Source organism: Acartia tonsa, chromosome 5, assembly GCF_053477335.1.
Source record: "Acartia tonsa isolate MP-2025a chromosome 5, ASM5347733v1, whole genome shotgun sequence".
Lineage (NCBI taxonomy): Eukaryota > Metazoa > Arthropoda > Copepoda > Calanoida > Acartiidae > Acartia > Acartia tonsa.
Genome location: NC_137264.1, coordinates 3,632,680 through 3,653,286, shown reverse-complemented (window position 1 = coordinate 3,653,286; position 20,607 = coordinate 3,632,680). Strand labels below are relative to the sequence as shown.

Sequence of the window (20,607 nt, the reverse complement as noted above, 5' to 3'; positions counted from 1 at the left end):
GATTAAATTCAGTTTTTTATGAATATAAAAACTTATTTTAATCCTATGATTGCACTTTTTATATCCGCGGAAAGCTGTTTATAATATGATGCGAGAAATTTCAAATATTCTTTACTCGTCCCTAAGCCTGTGTTACGATTGGTGTACATTAAATCCGCATAATATTATATACGCAATTTTTTCATACTGGCAAAATGTCACAATAGCAAATGTTTTTTGATGGATTGTTTACAATGAAAACGGAAGTGATAGGACACTCGCATGATAACCTCCTGTCATTCAGTGATGTGACACTGCTAAAATTCAGGCTGGTTCTATTTATTATTGAATACAATATAACACCAAAATTTGAGCCTTCAATGGCCTGGAATCATATTGCATTAGTGTTATGAACAATCTTAAAAGTTAGTCTGTAATCACAATATTATTTTCATTTAGAAATAAAATTTTATCTGTTGGTGTGTTTTCTTTCCATTTCTCTTTCTCTCTCCCTCTCTCCCTTTCTCTCTCTCTCTCTCTCTCTCTCTCTCTCTCTCTCTCTCTCTCTCTCTCTCTCTCTCTCTCTCTCTCTCTCTCTCTTCTCTCTCTCTCTCTCTCTCTCTCTCTCTCTCTCTCTTGATTTCTCTCTTGATTTCCCTCTTTCCCTTTAAAGCAAGCAATCTATTTTTATAGCTCACTTAAACGCTACCCTGCATGGACAGTCGAAATTTATACATTATTTTTAGAGTAGCTGCGCTGCTAAAATAATTTGATAAGAAAACGGATGTAGACGTTTAATTATTTGCCATTTCCATCTCTTTTGATAAACAGATTTTAGAACAGGAAACAAAGTTTATAAGCCTATTATAGAATATATATATATAGGAAAGTAGAATGATGTCTGTCTGTCAGTCTGTCTGTCCGTCTGTCTGTCCGTTTCTTAAGATCTCGGTAACCACTGAACCGAACGAATTCTACTCTTCAGGGAATATACCTACTGGTCCTGTGGTGGTTTTAGGTTATTTTCTTGGGGGGTTGGACACCCCGAACCCCCCCAAAAACCAAAAAATCCCCCCCATTTTTTTGCTGAAGATTTCTTTGGTCCTATTACGAATTTCACCTCTTGGGGCAAAGCCCCTAGAGGCTAGGGGCGAAGCCGCTAGTATATATACATATATAGGATGGCTATACAGATAGATAGATAAATGTATAAGTAAATAGATAGGTACATAATTAGTTAAATAGACAGATATTTCAATAGAAAGACAAATAGATAGATAGATAAACAAATCTTACCTTATTATAGCTGAAAGAGTTTCCTCCGACTGAAATGTCGTCTTCTTTTTCCCTTACAACAGCCTATAAACAGCGTCAGACATTTATATATACATACATACAAAAACAAACTTTAGAATAGATTCTCCATAAATAATATGTATAGCAATTTAGAAAGAAAATATCTAAAATGGGGATTGGACTGGTGCAATGGTTATTTTCCTTGTGTTTTTTTTTATTGTTTTGGGGAATTCAAAAAATATCCAAAATGGGGATTGGACTGGTGCAATGGTTATTTTCCTTGTGTTTTTTTATTGTTTTGGGGATTTCAAAAACGTTACCTACACTATAAATGTACACGTAGTTTTCAAGTTTTAATTAATTTTAAAAAGAGTATTGATATTTACAAATTTGTAAAAGACAGACAAATGAAAAAGTTACTTTAAAAACAGGGATCTTTACATGCAATTTGAAATTCCATCTTAAAAAGTAGTGTAAAAAGTGGACAGAAAACTTCTAGATTTAGAGTCAAATATTTATAATTATGTACTGCTATGCTTTAAAAGAAGGATACTCAAAAGAGTTGATGTCCAAATCTAAACATTAATTATTAGTTTTGATCAGAACCAGGAACACAAACCATTTATTCGGATAAATAAATAATGAACAGAGTGTATATAAAACCATCCTAGAACCTATATGAAACTTCCCTAAAATGGAGACTCAATTGATTTTGTGGTCGCCCTAAATATTTGCGATACTATCTTTTTATTTCTAACTTTTTTTTTTACATGTCTTAAATGATCCTTATTAAAAGTTCTTAAAGCATCTAGGAAGTTTGATTGGAGGAGTCTTATCCTCCAAAAGATGGCACCTTGAGCTAAAAAACTGGTTTTAATCTTATAATTGAACATTCTATATCCGCAGAAAGGCGTTTATAATACGATGAAAGAAATAACTATTACCTCCATCTTTTGGAGGATAAGACTCCTCCAATCAAACTTCCTAGATGCTAGACATAGTTTTTTCGTATGAATGAGAACTGGTTCCTATCCACCGGATTCAAATGAATACGAGAAAATGAATTTTAACATCAGTAAATTGGAAAGAATTAAGAGTGCCTATTAATGCACATTTTCCATGCAATAAATTTACAATTTTCTTATTACATACAATAAACACTTACTGAAAGTTATATACAAATATAACGTGAGAAATAGAAATAGTGGAATACCCTAAAAAATTGGTAAAAATTAATTAAAAAACTGACCAACTTTCCCTGTCCCTAATGATATCCGTATTTGTATTCTGATGGAGTTTTGATAGCTTTAAATTTATCCTTGTACAAGCAGGTGGGGGTAATATTCCTATATTTGTTTTTGGAAGAGTTTAAATTATACCCTCTCCCTCCCCTTTAAAATCCTGACAAATTTAAATATTTTTGTAATATCAACATCAGGGTTTAGTTATCAATCATGCCATTACAAAAACAGTTACAATAATATTTTTAGCCAAACCCAGTTTGTAAAATATCATAAATATATTGGATATTGTTAATGTTTTTATAAAATCGCCATGTTCATAATATATGTTATCCAATATATATCCAAATTAACTATGGTTCTTTTGTATAAGGTTAGGTTAAGTAAGGTTATGAGCTCCACAAAAGCACATACCCGGCATCTCAATAAAATAAGTAGAGGATTGGGGGGTATTTATGTGTCCTACTAAGAAAATAGAGGAATACTGCAGGCAAAGGATCAACAAAAACATAGATTGTAGTTGCGAAGCTTCATTATAAGTCTTAGGCATAGGTTGATCTTATAGTGATATGTTTAATTATGTTAAATATGTTTTAGTAGCAATGTTTTCCTACAAGTTTTGAGAATTGATTACTACAATATGAAAAAATTCATTGACATTTTGGACAATATTACGAAAATATTATCTAGCCATTGGCATATCCTTGTAAAATACACTGAGATATCTAAAGATAACTTTAACAAAAAGCAGTTTGTTGGCGGCTACCAAACCCTCCAAGAAAAAAAAAGGCGATGGGATGTGGTGGGGTTATAATGAATTAGCATCTAATATTTCATAATTAGCATGTTTAAATTATCAGGTGTGCATTCTCTACCGCTTATCTATCGTTACATATAATCATCATTTTTATAACCGTATACTATTACGACACAGTACGCTTTTTAAGTGGTATTGTAATCAAAGACGTACAAGCCTTTTTATTTTGAGGGGAATGGGGAAAATTATTGAAAATAAAAGAATTTTTTTTAGGGGGTAATCTTTATATCATAAAGGCAAGGGCGTCCAAGCTTTTTACTTTTTTATTTTTTTATTTTTTTTTTTTTTGGGGGGGGGGGGTAAAAAATAAAAAATCAAATTCAATTGTAATAAAATGCGCTGCTAATGATTTGAAATTTTATAAATTTGCAGAAGTGATGGCATACTTTAATTCATAGATGTCTCCCAAAAAAGGATTTATTATTACTTGGATCTAACACCAATTTTTCATGTTTTCTAATAAAGTGAAACACACAGCGGGCTAGAATAACAATTTCCTCTTCCAGCACTGACCAATATACGACAGGGAAAATAGCAACCTAAATTGACAACTATTTTTCCAATGTCATAATATCCACGTATATTCTAGATCCACTCCCAAATTAGAGAATAGAAACAAATGATCTGATAATCAAATTGGGGAACAGGAAAGACAAAGATTTCTAGGTGAAAATAGTCTAAAACCACCCTATAACTACATGAAACCTCCCTATAATGGAGAAGTCAATCAGTTTGGTGGTCAAAGAGATCTAAACAGACAAACATAATTAAATCTTTATCCCATTATATAAAGGAATAAGGTTTTTTTTTGTCTCAAGCTTAAGATTTCTACTGAGCTGATTAAAGCTTCATATAGGTCCCGGAGTGGTTTTAGGCTATTTTATTTTTCATATATGAGTCTTGGGATGGCTTTAGTCTATTTTTCTGTCATTTGTCACTAATATATGGCTTCTAGATGCTAGGGACAAAGCTGCTAGTACTTTATATATCAGTACTAGCGGCTACGCCCCTAGAGCTCTAGGGGCACTTAAGGTAGGAGGGGGGAAAGTGGACCTCATCCCATTTTAAATTTGAGTTTCAAAAGAGTAAAAATAAATTTTTTTTTTATACACCCTCCACAAAAATAGTTTAAACCCTTCCCAGGATCTATAAGATGCTTCACTGTAAAGGAGAACAATATCGGTTCAGCGGTTAGCGAGATCCTTAGGGACAGACAAAAAACGCTTACTACTTTATATAATAGGATATGCAACTGCATTGGGGTCGCCCTATCTTTGAGTGATATGTTTTCTTAAAATAAATCTAATTTAAACATTACATTATAATTAAAGGGAATGGGGGGTAAAAACAGAAAACCACTTTTAATATTTTCTCGGGGTCATTTCTCTTCAGTTGGTAGCTTAACTTACTGCTTTAACTTCCCCCACCTTTCCTCTAATAATAGTCTAAAACCTGTTATAGACAAATACTAAACTTGTCTGATAAGTTAAAGAACAATTGGTACTACCGTTAATAGTATCTTATTAGTAGCGAAGCTACTCTATAATTCACTAAATTATTCCATGATTTTTGTTCTTCGCTACTTGTGGATGTTGTCATCCTTGTTACTTTACATTCTAATTAACTGAAATCCTGTTATTTAAGAAAATATTTTTAGAAGCAATTTTTTTCTTCATTTAGGCATGTTATAACGGTCCCAACGTGCTCAAGTCTTGCATGAATATTCCTGTAACAAAGAGGCATAATCTAAAAACGTTGCAACTCATTAATAGATAAAGTTTACTTATGAATAAACTTTGAATTAAACCGTTATCAATTCAAGAGATTATTAATGCTCGTTTGGTGTAATAATATCTGATATATGTTTAAAAGTTTACTTATGAATAAACTTTGAATAAAACCGTTATCAATTTAAGAGATTATTAATGCTCGTTTGCTGTAATGATATATGTTTAACTTCGCTTCTATGAATGTAGTCACCCCTGTGTTTAGTGACATACAACTAAGCCTTAATTGAGTCCATAAAAAGATGTTTGTTGATTTTTACAGTCACGATGTTAAGAGATAAACAGTTATTTCCAGGGATTTATCAATCAAAGATTATTTAACACTATTCAAACAGGCAAAAGATTGTACTATCTATGTAGTTATTATCTTGGGGCTCTTTATTCTAAGGGGGGGGGGGGTAGTTACAAAAACCATCCCAATGCTTAAATTAAAAGAAAATATTGTAAACATCCATAGAATAATAAGTGGAAATAGAGATTTAAACGGACAACCAAAAAAACCTTTATATTTTATTTATTAGAATAGGCGTAAATCACTTAGTTATACTTTTTCAAAATATGTTTTTCAGTCACCAAGAAGATTCCTGTGATAATATGATATAATCAAAAGGAGGGAGTGACTTCAGAGCCATTAAATGTCGGCAATTCAAACGTGCGGACTTTTAGCATTATTGCAGTTATAATCTCCTTATTTATAAAAAAAAAACAAGGATGACAACATCCATACAAGCGAAGCACTGAAACGGTAGGACAAACGGACATTAACACTTGTCTAGTGTCTGAACTGAATAATCAGAATATAAAAGTATCGAAAGAGTCGAATCAAAATTGTAAGTAAATTGTTGAAAAACTGCTTGATACAGGATAATGTTTTGGACATACTTACATTTTTAGGACTTGATTATAGAGTTGCTTTGCTTATACTATTGTTCTTTGTTGTCCCAGGAATCAATATACCAAAAATCAGATCAAACGGATAATTAGATAAATTTGTTGTTAAAAAAGTAGAAAAATCAACATGTTTAAAATGGACATAAGGACATTCTGGTAATAATTATAGAGTTGCTACGATTTTTAAATCGTACCTAACTACTACAGGAATCATCATCCAAAAGTTGAAATCGATAGGACAATTCTAACATGCCTAAATTAACGAATAAAAGCTATCTATCTCGGACGGACGTACGGACCGACCCTAATTATAGAAAAGCTTCGCTTTTAAAAATCTTATAGGATTGGACATGAATTTTAAAATGTTGCATCTCTTTTATTGCAATCGACTAAATAGTACGTCAATATCAAACAACAAATTTAGAGATCATTATAATCAGATTTTAAAATAAAATGCTCTAAAATTGTTGCTGTTTGTCCGTTCTTTTGTACAGTTTGAGCTTTGAGCTATGCTTTTAACGATATCAACAGAACATCCTTTTGTATAAACAAAGAATCATTGTTTGATTAAAAGAGATACAGTGTTAACAATCTTATTTAACCTTATGTTAACCTTACAAATTTTGGATCAAGTCGAAAATGTGAAGAAAGATAGTTTTAGGTAATTGTAAAATCCAAAAGGCTGGCTGTAAATATAAAGTTCGTATACCACGAGCACTAGGAAAACAATGGTTTACATATAATTTGAACTATTGTAAAAGGAGCATGCTTAAACGAAAGGTTTTCTCCCCTTTACTTTAGTTGCGAGTTAATATATTAGCAAAATTTATTTAGGTATTTCAAACTATTTGTAGGCCTTGTTATACTTGAGATCTGAAAAGCTGTGCGTTACTTTGCTTTAGCATTAGAAGCTTTTAAAGTTAAAAAGAAAAAGAAAAACTATTTAATATTTTCGACCTGATTTCAAATTATATTGTCTGTATACAAGAAAGAGGTAAGATCTATGATTTGACAGTTGGTTTAAACCCCATTAGATTTTCTTTATTTGAATAAAAAAAACAAATCTTCCAAAGCCACTGACAGCCCGAAAAGTTAAAATGATATTTTTTCTCATTATTGAAGCGATTTTAATGAACAGTACATGAACGATAAATTGATGTACAATAGAATTACACACAAAATTACATCTTTTGTGGTTCAAAACTATTAGTTGAAACGTTTGGACAAAACTCAATTAACCTACAATTAAAAATGTAAAAAAAAGTATGCAGAGTATTTGAGCCAACAAATAAAAAAATGTGATTATAAACTTTGGGTACTAGAGTACTAGTTCAATGTCTCTACCTATCTGAAAAAATTATAACCTTAATAAAAACAAAATGTATGAGAGTTTATCTTTGTAATTTATATTAATTTCTAATAAATGTCCCTTATCCTAGATTTATATCTCTTTATTTCCCCATCTCTATATACCTTTGAGATTTAAATTGTTCATACAATATGCTACAAGCTATATTTGCAATTTGTATTTTGGTATTAAATTCATAAATTCATATTAAATTCAAAGCCTCTAAGACAAAAAATGATAACTTTAAGCTTTGCATTACCCCCCCCCCCCCTTCTCATCCTCTGTAACATAATTCTGTGCACGCGCCTTTGGGCAGAAATACGTTGAAATTTCTTCCTTATACTAAAAGCTTCTTACAATACTGTTCAGGGCATTAGGGATGGGAAATAAATCTTCCCCTAAAAGTCTAAATAAAGAAGCTGCTTTAGGATCACTGGTTCATTTTTAGGTAATTAAACCGCCTATTTTGCCTCCCTCCCTTTAGGATAACTGCCAATCCTATTATATAAAGTAGTAAGCATTTTTTTGTATGTCCCGAAGGATCTCGCTAACCGCTAAACCGATATTGTTCTCCTTTACAGTAAAGCTTCCTATAGGTCCTGGGAAGGTTTTAAATTATTTTTGGGGAGGGTGTCTTCATCCCCTCCCCCAAAAAATATTTTTTTCATTCTTTTGAAACTCAAATTTAATATGGGATAAGGTCGACTTTTCCCCCTCCTAACTTAAGGGCCCCTAGAGGCTTCTAGGGACGTAGCCACTAGTTGCTAATAAACCAATCAATTTGTGGCTTTGACCGCACGTCTCATTTTATGACAAATTATACCTATAGTTTAGAATAGGAAGGGATGGTTTCTGAGATAGTTACTTTAAACTATAACAATTTTTCATACAAATTTATTTGAGGGGCAAGTATTTTGAATATATATTAAAACAGGACAGAGAAAAATTTAAAAGTTTACAAAAAAATTTCTTTTTAGTTTGAGTGATTTAAAGTTTTATTAAATAAAATACATACATTATTTCTGAGTAGCATTTTACTGTTCTTTTCAAAACAAATTAGCTATCAAAGTCGGAATCTAGTTTATAAGGATAATACATTGTCCTTCATCCAATAACTCTCTTTTTTCTCTTTCTTTCCCTCTTCTCTCTCTCTCTCTCTCTGTCTCTGTCTCTCTCTTTCTCTGTCTCTCTCTCTCTCTGTATCTCTCTCTGTCTCTATGTCTCTGTCTTTCTGTCTCTGTCTCTCTCTGTCTCTGTCTGTCTCTGTCTCTCTGTCTCTGTCTCTCTCTTTCTCTGTCTCTCTCTCTCTGTATCTCTCTCTGTCTCTGTCTCTATGTCTCTGTCTTTCTCTCTCTGTCTCTCTCTGTCTCTCTGTCTCTGTGTCTCTCTGTCTCTCTCTGTCTCTCTCTGTCTCTCTCTGTCTCTGTCTCTCTCTGTCTCTCTCTGTCTCTCTCTGTCTCTGTCTCTCTCTCTCTGTCTCTCTCTCTCTCACTCCCTCTCTCTCTCTCTCTCTCTCTCTCTCTCTCTCTCCCTCTCTCTCTGTCTCTCTCTCTCTTACTCTCTCTCTGTCTCTCTCTCTCTCTCTCTCTGTCTATCTCTCTCTATCTCTATCTATCTATCTACTAATGGACAAAATTGTCCTTGTTCTTTATTATATCTTTGCAAAACTAAGGATGATATGGTTTATTTTTTATGTAAATATTTTTTGCTTCGTTTCTTCCGCAAAATTTATGACTGTCCGATTGAAATATTTAAATTTTGACTGTCCGTATCTGCGTCCGTTGTTAGGGCGGATACTTAATAATTGAAATGTCATATTCAGTGATTTGTTGACAACATCTAAAAAAAATAACATAAAATTATTTTAATATAAGACTAGATTGTTCTTTCAAAAGTTAAAGTGATTGTCCTAGAAATGAAAATAATCAACCAATCACATTTTTTTTTGAATTTTTTATACAAATAACGTAAAGTCCTTTTTATCCTATTAAAATTTTGTAAGAAATATTATTTAACTTGTTTTGGTACAGTGATTTGAAACATTTTTTTATAAAGCTAATCTTTTCCTTGTTTTGGGTGTGTCCGTACGTTTATAACGGTTAGTTCTGCTAGTAAATTTAAGTTTTTTTAGGAGCATCTCTATCATTTGTAACGAAATGGGAGGACTTACATCTTTAGCATTTTGTATTTAAATCAAATTTTACATGCATTTTTTTGGTTTCTAAAATTTCTAAAAAGATGGTAGAACAGAATGATGCCTCTTACCCAATTTATGTTTTACTGGTTAGTCAGAGCAAAATCTAGAAGTATTATTGAAGTATAGCCTTATGGATTTCTGATGTTACATACTTTTTAAAATAATAAGAATCAATTTAGTTTTAGGTTGTCCTTAACGGGTAAAAAAAGCTTATTAACCCTATATCAATTAAATTCATATACGTGAAACATTTATGAAAGTAGCTAAATTCTTTCATTTTATACAAATTTTTCAATCTGTTATTTGTTTTTTGGTTCTAAAAATCTAAAGTCAGCTAAGTATATAGGATAGAACTTGATTTCAGAGATATCAAAATAATAGTGTTTCTGTAATATCGCAGTTTTATTTATGAAAGTAGATATGTAAACACTCAGTTATTAATCTATAAATTTTCTAAAATCATTGCACTCATAAAATACTTCAATGTTAAATTGTAAATTTGCTATTTCTAAAATCAAATGGTAAAACAGACACATTAGAGATTTAAATATTATTAAGATAGTAATATGTTTAATTTACTAATTGATATTAATTAAAATGTTGTAAATTGCTGTAAGATACCAAAATATATAGTAAAAATTTGAAGAAGTCTAGAAGACATTACAAAATTAATATCAGCGAAAATGTGTCCCCTTTGGTGGTCATAGTTGGTTTACTATTGTCAAGGTTTTAATGTTTAACAAGGAACATTTCTACCATTTTTTGTAGCGAAGCTACTAAATCTAAATGTCCAAGTGTTCAATCTCTAGTATTTACACTAAAGGGTCATTGTGATTATCTGGTTGCTTTTAATGGTAGATGTGTATATTTATCCTTTGCGAATTTCCATTGAAAAGGTATTTTCGAAATATTTTTAAAGGTTATTGTGAATAGGTATTCCTTTATCGTAAGTGCATCTGTTTTATAATTAACTTTGTCTGACTGTCTATCTATATTCTATACAATATACGGAAAACTAAATCTTTAATAGAAAAGATTTGTCCGTTTGTAAAATTGGTGAAGCCTTGTGGCACAGTAATGTTTTAATTCATATCTGTGCTTCGCTACTAATTAATGATGTCATCCTTGTAAAATATCATATCATTACATTTTAAAAATTAATTTTGTATAATTGACATTTTATTTTTCCTTTACGGTTTAATAAGGACCATTTATTTCCACTGGAAACAAACCGGTTCTAAATAGTGAAAGGAAGAATATAAATAAATATTATCCTCAGATAGAGGTGTATGTTTTCCTTTGGACCTCCCCCTGGCGATAATCCTGGAAGCTGCCCTAGACGAGTACTAAAAAAATTTGAAACGTCCGCCCCTTATTTTTCATCAAATAAAAAAACCCAACATATAATTTTGATATAAAATTACGTGTTTCTCGAAAAATGTCCTTAAAAGCTTTTTGCCTCTAGGACAATAAGTTAAATAATCTACAGATGAAAATATTAGGGTTTCTCGTATTCTTTCGAATCCGGTGGATAGGAACCGGTTCTCATCCATACGAAAAAACTATGTCTAGCATCGTATTATATCCAGTTTTCTACGAATATAGAAATGTACAATCATAAGATAAAAACCAGTTTCTTTAGCCGGTTCCTTCGACACCTCGGGGCTAAAAAAATTGGTCTTAATCTTATAATTGTACATTCTATATCCGCGAAAAGCTGTTTATAGTACGATGCGAGAAATGACTATTATGATATCAGAATTTAATCTTTCTCTTTTTCAATTTTATCTAGAATTATTTTTCTTATTTTTAATTTTTACAGAGTCTCCGTGATGGTTTTAGGCTATTTGATTTTTAAATAAAAGACTTAGGTTGGTTTTAGATAATTTATTAAATATTTTAATATATAATAATGATATAAGAAATAATTAAGATAATTAGATTCTGTAACGATGACTCCCAGATCGATTGGATTACTTATAATGAGCGAATCACATTATTATTGTTAATGTTCATTTGTCGGATTTCATAATTTGTTGAGTTATGATTTCATGGATGATGTCAACCTTGTTTATATAATTTTGTGTTTCTTTTGAAAGTCCTATCTTGTTAGAACATGGCGTTGGTATAAATTCGTTTAATAAAACTATATTTCTTATGTTTTAACATTATAGAGAATAGTAATATATAGAAGATGAATATATATTTCCTCCCGGCTAGTTAAAAAAAATTGTGATTGTTATTGAATTGATAAAAGTTGTCGACAGATCCCTTGTAAAATAGCTTGAAACCTACACGTGACTAATACTTGGCTTTCCTGAAAATTTAAGACCGATCAGTCCGACCGTTTTCAAGATCTTGAAACACACACACACACATACACACACACACACACACACACACACACACATACATCCAGCTAATTTAGCATATGAAATTAGTATGTGTCTTTGAGGTAACACAAAAAATGTCCTTAAAAGTGTTTTTGGCTTAAAGGCATTAATACGGAAATGCCCCAATTTTATAATATATCATTATGTCATTGTCCTATTTTAAAACAAGGATGACAACATCCATAAAACTAGCAGCATCTGCTGAGATGAAATTTTGATAGTTTATATCGACTACTAGCGGCTACGCCTCTAGAGCTCTAGGGGCACATAAGGTAGGAGGGGGAAAAGTGGACCTCATCCCATTTTAAATTTGAGTTTCAAAAGAGTAAACAAAAATATTTTTTGGGGGGGAGGGGGTGAAGACACGCTTCTCAAAAATAGTTTAAAACCTTCCCAGGACCTATAAGAAGCTTCACTGTAAAGGAGAACAATATCGGTTCAGCGGTTAGCAAGATCCATCGGGACAAACAAAAACCGCTTACTACTTTATATAATAGGATATGGTATTAAATGAAGGTTTTCATTGCTGACAAACAATAGACAAACAGTCTTTGTAATGGTATTATAATTGACCACTACCTGGTCCTAAATACGTGGTCCTTACTGACATATTATCGACATAAAGTTATACTATCGACATTATTAATACAGTTGATATAACATGCAAGTAACTATACGTTTCGACATAGAGGCGCCAATTCTACAAAAACTTTGCATTTAAAAACTAAATTTTGGTTTTATTTAAAACGAAACGCCGTGTCATTATTAAATAACTTAAAGGTGTTGGTAAAGATATAAAATAAGGAGAAAAACCTGTTTTTAATAGTTATTTCTCGTATCGTATTATAAACGGCTTTCCGCGGATATAGAATGTACAATTATAAGATTAAAACTAGTTTTTGAGCCCCGAGGTGCCGAAGGCACTGATTAAAAAAACTGGTTTTAATCTTATGATTGTACATTTTTATATTCGTAGAAAGCTGGATATAATACGATGCTAGACATAGTTTTTTCGTATGGATGAGAACCGGTTCCTATCCACCGGATTCGAATGAATACGAGAATAGTTATTTCTCGTATCGTATTATAAACGGCTTTCCGCGGATATAGAATGTACAATTATAAGATTAAAACTAGTTTTTTCGTATGGATGAGAACCAGTTCCTATCCACCGGATTCGAAAGAATACCAGAAATATCATTATAATCAATCTATTCTATACTACATTATCCAACAGCACGCAGTAAATATTCACATAACACATTTTTTGTTAATTTTTTGTTTATATCCGGTGGATTAGAACCCAGCTCATACCAATAACGAAATTAATTCGGAAGAAAATCACGAAACCTATACGTGTTTTTCAGCTGTCGTTGGGGGGCAACACATCGTAAAATTGACGACCTCTCCATTTGCCCCCCAAATATTTTTTTAGATTTATTTTGCTTGTTGGTTATACCTTATTCCTGATTAGAACCGGTTCTAAGCCATACCTAAAAATTATGTTAGCATCGTATTATACCCAGTTTTCTACGAATATAAAAATGTACAATCATGAGATTAAAATGCAGTAGTTTTAGCCCACGCCTCCGAATCTCGTCTCGTGGCTTTAAAAAACTTTTGTAATATCCTCCTAGAATTTTTTTTTCAATTTTGAAAATTTGAGTACCCCCCTATGAACTATGAGCCGCAGCGCTCGGCTCCCTAGCCTGCCTAGCCGCAGCGCAGGGCCCCCCCGCCTTCCTAGAGGAGAACGCCAAAACTTGTTTTAATTAAATAATTGTACATTTTATATCCGCGGAAAACTGTTTATAATACGATGCGAGAAATACCTATTCCTGTATGGCTTCGAAACCGATTAATTAGTACCGGTTCTCACCCACATTATACGATGCCACAATAGTTATTCACCGTATTTCAGACAGCTTCCAGCGGATATTAAAATAAAAAAAAATATATGATCAAAACTAATCTGGTCAGCCCAGAGAGGCCGATTTTTTATTTTAATATTCGTGGCAAATTATCTGTATTAGTTTGCTATACGTCAGTTTTATTTAGGCTAAGAACCGGTTCTAATCCAGCGGAAATTAATTGGTTTCGAAACCTTGGACATGATTGTTGGAACAATCGTATTAACATCATAGAGAGTATACATTCAATGATCAAATATACCACTAAGAACATGAAATTATACAGAGCTTGTATATTGTTTTTACTTTTCTAAGACATTTTTTTTATTTTGTTGACATATAAATACTCTAAGTGTGTGTGTGTGTGTGTGTGGTTTTGTAAATATCAGATATTGGAAAAAAAATGGAATCGTGTCATTCTTGTCCCACAAAAGTTGGTTGACAAAGCTGCTGCTTTCGGCTATTAGCTAAAGCTGTAGTTTAATCTGCATCTGCAAGCTGCAGATTGTCCAAAAAGGTCGGCTTATATGGCTGGGGTTGACAGAACAATTATTGATTTAAGCCTTCTTTGCTATTTTATGAAATTAACTTTATGAAGAAACATATGTGTCAACGTTCCTTATCATCTATTTTCTTTAAACGAAGAGGAACAATCATTATGGAAGAAAAAACAGTAAGAGGGAAAAATGACAATTTAAAATTAATAGAAATTAAATTCACAGCAACAACAAAAAACAGCCGTTTCTCTTGGATACCAGCCGAAACATCACATAGCGGTACGGATTGACGGACGCACAGAAAAAAATGTATTATAGTGTTGGTTTGCTACTTAAAGAAAATAAAATAAAATTTTTCAAACTTGGTTTAAATTCTTATGTTTTGTTATATAATTTGGTTTTAGACTATTTGCATCTGTATCCTAACTCTAGTATAAGACTTGTGTAAAATTTATATATTCTACGTTTATTGGGGACTTTTATTATAAATTTCTACCTAAAAAGCAGCTTTTTAACTTAAAAAAGATAATGCAATTGTACAGGCGATGCTATTGTCAATGAAAGTGTATCGTGCAACTTTGTTTTCATAACCTTTAAATGCATGTCCTAATTGTTCATTGCATGGTAATGAAAAGTAAGTGTTTTTTAAAGGCAAATGCTCTGCTCTCACTACAGATGTTACCATTTTTGAATGCATTTTGTATGAGGCAATCTGTTTCAGGCTCCAAGCCTACGTTATAGATCCCAACAGTAATACGACGAGCTGCTATATAGGCCCGTTTTTTTTGCAGATGGTAGTCCAGCATAATTTTAAACAGCTGCAAGTGTACTAGATTGACCGATCAGCTATATACTTGGGTTGTCTACAGTTCTCTATCTTTATCACAAGATTTTTTAGAAAAAGTTAATTTAGTATTACAGTTTGCTTTTCTTTCATATTTATGTTTGCTTGTTTTTAACCGTTCAATCAGGGCTCGGAGGCCGCGCCTCAGCCGCGCGTAAGTCTCAAATTTATCCCTCTTGTATGAAAAAAAAGAAATCCCGAAAACATTGCCTGTTTAAGAACATATTAAGACTTACAGCTGATTTTTAAAGTTATAAACTAACGATTTCAAGGACTTACACACGGCTTACGCGCGGCTGCTGAGCCTTAATTTTAGTTATTTTTGTTAATACAACCGTACGTTCGTTACTCTTATCAATTGGAAGCTAAGGATATAATAGTAGAAATGAACGAAAAACCTAAAGTTACGGGAAAGGACAATCAATGATAAATTAAGTTTCTCGTATTCATTCGAATCCGGTGGTAAGGAACCGGTTCTCATCCATACGAAAAAAATATGTCTAGCATCGTATTATATCCAGCTTTCTACGAATATAAAAATATACAATCTTAAGATTAAAACCAGTTTTAATCTTATAACTGTACATTCTATATCCGCGGAAAGCCGTTTATAATACGATGCGAGAAATAACTATTCCCGCAAATATAGAGTGTGATATTATGCCTTTTACAACTGGAATATAAGATAAACTAGCGTATACGCCCCTAGAAGCCTCTAGTGGCACTTTAAATGTTTTTTTTTTAAATGCGTTCTACAATATGTTGCGTAAGAGTCTCTTTATACGACACCTCGCAATGTTACCTAGGAGTCTCTATACTTAAAATAAAAATTTATATTTTTTATTATTTCTCTTGGGAGGATGGTGGTACCCTCCCCCAAAATAGTTATAAACCTTCCCGGGACCTATGAGAAGCTACCCTGTTAAGGAGAACCCGACTGGTTCAGCGGTTAGCGAGATCCTTCGGTACAAACAAATACACAGACACACAGACAGACACACAAACATCCTGTTACTTTAGTATAAGGATAAAAAATGTATAATCTTAATTTAACCAACAGTTTTTACTCCCTTCTTAAGAAATATATAGGAAATAAGACCTTTGGAAATTAAAGGGATTATTTATCCTTTAAAAATAAAATCTTATTATATATCTATAATACTAAGTAGAACGATGTCTGTTTGTGTGTTTGTTTGTCTTTTTGTTTGTAGCGAAGGATCTCGCTAACCGCTGAACCGATCGGGTTCTCCTTTACAGGGTAGCTTCTCAAAGGTCCCGGGAAGATAAATAACTATTCTCCACAAAAAATGAAAAATACCCCCCCCCCAAAAAAAAAAATTTCTTAATAAAACTAAAATTAAAACAGTTGGGTCTACTACTCCCCCTCCCCACAAAAAAAAAAAAATCCCCCCCACAAATTTTTTTTCTTTCTTTTAAATCTTAAATACGAAAAATTTGTTTCATAAAACCTCTTGGGACAAAGCCCCTAGAGGCTAGGGGCGAAGCCGCTAGTGATATAAAAATCATTAAATATAACATATTCTTCAAATAACTCATCTCGGTAATTAAAATTTAAACAGTCTATTTATTTTTTTCTTCTTCTAAAAAAAGAAATTTGCTTGGAGGTCTGACATATAGACAGTCCCTACTCTAAATATAGAGAAGCTTCGCTACTAAACTTTTTCCTGATCCCAATTACAGAAAATCCCTCTTACCCCTGTAGATTCAGCGATAAAATCTGTTTCCAATCTGTTTTATCCATTTTTTACGACTTACAGCCTGTCTGTACGGTTCGCAGACGTTTCCCGTTGGTCAAATTTTATTTTCATCTATTTGTGGTTTATATATGTATTTAGTGGTTCTTATATATTTGGTTCAAACAGTTGAATATTCAGGGTTTTGTATGGGGTTGAAAAATGATTCGGCAGGCATTTCTAATTAAAATTTTAGGTGGGTTATTGACTCCCCAGCCCCAAACACTCAACCATTTTTGCGACCTGCAGCTTGTTTGGACTGTTTGCAGTATTTTCGACATAACCAAAATTTACTGAACGTACAGCCAGAATACATTTTGCTTACAAGGACGATTGTATAGGTAATGGTATACAAAGTAGTTTTAGACTAGTTTAAGACCAAAATTTTTTCTGATAAATGTTTAAATTTTTCCCCTGACCAATAGTTATTGTCTGAAGGGTGTAGAATCCATCTGTCCCTACTTCATCAGTGGTGAAGATTCGGGAAAAAATATTTAGGACATGTCATGTTCTTAGGACATATCCAGTAAAGTGTCACAGCTGAGTAACAGGCTTTCAGCGGCAATAGGTTTGCTGTAAGATATGCCCAATATGATCTCTGGAAATGAGATATAAATGGATAGGACAGACAACAATTTACATATTATGTAAAGGATAAAGATTTAACATAATATCACCACAAGGTTCAAAGGATGTTAAAGATTTTGAAGTGTAGAGAAAATATTTGTGGATTAAAATTGTTTAGGTTAATGAGGGGTTTTTTCTAATTGCCAAAGATCGCTCATTAAAAATTAGTAAAGATGAATGTTTATCAAGATGGACCATTTTAAACTGTTTCTCTCAATCATTGTTTGTTATAAAATCTGCTTTATCAATTTTAAATAATATGGGTCTAAATTCTGATTTTCTTAATGATTTTCTTGAGTTTCTATTAAAACAAAAAAATAATATCTCATACTTCAAATGTACATGTAATTCGTAATTTATCTATTATAAACATTTAAAAATACATAAATTCATAGTTTGTTTCATGTTTAACTCGAAATAAATTATATAAAAACAAGGATGTTAAAGATTTTGAAATCATCCAACCACTTCAATACTTGCTGCTTCGCCAATAATCTGTAGCTGTAAATTTAAGATAACTATAATTTTGATTTATTGATTTGAGTTGTTTTGAATATTTTAATTAGGTTTCACTGAAAGAGCCTAGTCGATCATAAAAATCTTCACATCGCCCATCTTATTTTGAAAGAAATTGAATTAACTTTACTCTAACTATCATTATTTTGAAAGAAATTAAATTAAAACTTTACTCTAACTATCAATTTCGCGAATATGATATAGTAGCAGTAGAACGTATTTGTAGCGTCTTTAGTTATGGTGCGATGCTGAGCAAGGATTCAAACCCATCACATCCACGAAGGCGAGCAGATGCGCAGAAGTGTTAAGCTTCGGTTGCGCTGTTAAATGTTAAGCACATACTGACATTATTATTTTAATTAACATATGCAAATAATTTTGAATTTTGAAATAGATATTTTAAATTAAGTGGTCAATTAAAAGAGAAGTAAATTATATCAGGGATAAGACAATGGACGATAAACTGTACATACCCAATAATTCTTGTATAACAAAATTACGGGTTGAAATATTTGGAAATTGTTAGTTAGAAAGTGTTTGACCCAACGATTGAGAGATCTTGTTTATAAAACTATTTGTACTATTATAATATACAGTTCCCTAATGGATTAACACACATATGACGTAATTTCAATGCGTTAAAAAACCTTCGAAATCCATCCATACGATCCTTCTAATGTCATGAATTATAAAATTTTTAATATTTGCTCGTAAATTTTTAAAAAACACTGTTAGGTTAGGTTAGGTTAATTTAATTGTAGGTCATAACATGTAAGCCATCACATGTTCGTATCATGGTTTCACAGGCCTACCGTCAAGGTGCTGTCACATATAAGTTATTTGATATCTAAGACTGAAATGAAACTGTCAAAAAAGGTTGAAAAGCCTCTAGAAATTTGCTCTTATATTGATCTTTTGTCTTACTAGTATTACTGTTAAAAGTCGAGGGTGTTCATTAAAAAATCTAGTTTATTACAAAAAGCTATATGGTATCATAAACAAATAAATGTAATAATATAGTATAAAATCCAAATAAATACCTAGGCCCAGTGTTTAAAATATTTACAACACTATTGACTTATATTCACAGACCCAAAATGAAAGTCAGCACAGGGTCCACAGGGTGGAGGCAGTTATTTAAACCCTTCCCCCTCTATTGTTCTACTTTTATCTAACATTTAGTTAGTGAAGTATGGTATTATTGCTTTAGTAAGTTAAAACATAAGCTTAAAAGTTGATGGACAAGAATGATTAATTTCCCATTAACATTTCCCTAACTAAACATAGCATGGCAAAAAGTGGCATGCACAGGGTTTTGCCAGGGGTTAGAAACCTTGAAGGGGTTCATAACATGGGTAGCCAGGCCCCTATCCACTCCTTTTGCAATTAAATAATGACAAATCGGTGTACACGCACGCGCCTAGCTGTTTGTAATTTGCTACATCATATGGCAACAAAATATGTAAGACTACTAACTGTATAGGGTTACGTGAGACATTTAAACCATGGAAAAGCAACAAGGTTTTCGTACAATTCTTATAAGATAGATAAAAGTTATTTATCGCATGGTATTATGAACAGTTTTTCTCGGATATTAAAATGAAAAAGGCCCCGGCAAACAAAACTGGTATTAATTTAAAGATTTTTTATTTTACCATTAGTAAAAAAATCTTTAATAATATATGATACATGATTTTTTAGTATGGCTTAAAACCGGCTTTAATCCAGCTTATATTAATCAGATTCGAAGCCACACTAGAAACAATTTCAGAAAGGATTTTATTACAAATTAGGCAAAGATGTTAGATTTAATTGTATCTGTTTTTATAATTTTCTTCTATATACTAAAGGCTTGTCATAAGAATGTAGCGGCTCCAGCGCAAGGGGATAGAGAGGGGTACAAACATAGCCTTAAAGCTTAACCATTATGACCCCCCCCCCCCCGATCTGTAACGGTTAATAGGACATAAGTTTAGAAATATGATGGCTTAAAACCATCGCATGACCTATATAAAGCTTCTCTAACATTGATATTTTCTGCTCTGTTCTACCATCTACTTTGTTTGATTATCAAAATCCTACAAGATTTGAATATTGTATTATTTTTACTGTGTTGTACTATTTGTTATTTAAAACGCCTAAAAATATGCTCACTGTTCTATTATTTATTTATGTTAAAACTTGAAAATATTTGATTTTGTTTGCCATGTTCTAATGTATGTTTATTTAGAATACTTGTCCCTACTTATTATATTCACATCCCTTATATGTCAAATGGTTTTCATATGTGCATTTGTTTGGTGTGCGCACAGAGTAGCATAGATTTTAAATAGTCGTTTAGCAATTTAAATACATACAGATTTGTTCTTTGAATCTAAAAGGAATAAAACACTATAAATCCAGTATAAATTATTAAGTAACGCAATCTTTAAATAATTTTTAGCCAAAAACTACATACAACGATTGTTATAAAAATCTACTGTTTCACAAAAACATTCTTTTCATGTCAT

General features: G+C 32.0%; 1 protein-coding gene across 1 annotated transcript in view; it reads right to left on the bottom strand.

Annotated features, from left to right (window-relative positions):
- Positions 1-20,607, bottom strand: part of MESR3 (misexpression suppressor of ras 3) — a 97,562-nt gene that overhangs the window by 70,592 nt on the left and 6,363 nt on the right. Inside the window, exon 2 of the mRNA XM_080162652.1 lies at positions 1,276-1,338. Coding sequence (XP_080018778.1) covers positions 1,276-1,338 — 63 coding nt within the window. The remainder of the gene's footprint in view (positions 1-1,275; positions 1,339-20,607) is intronic.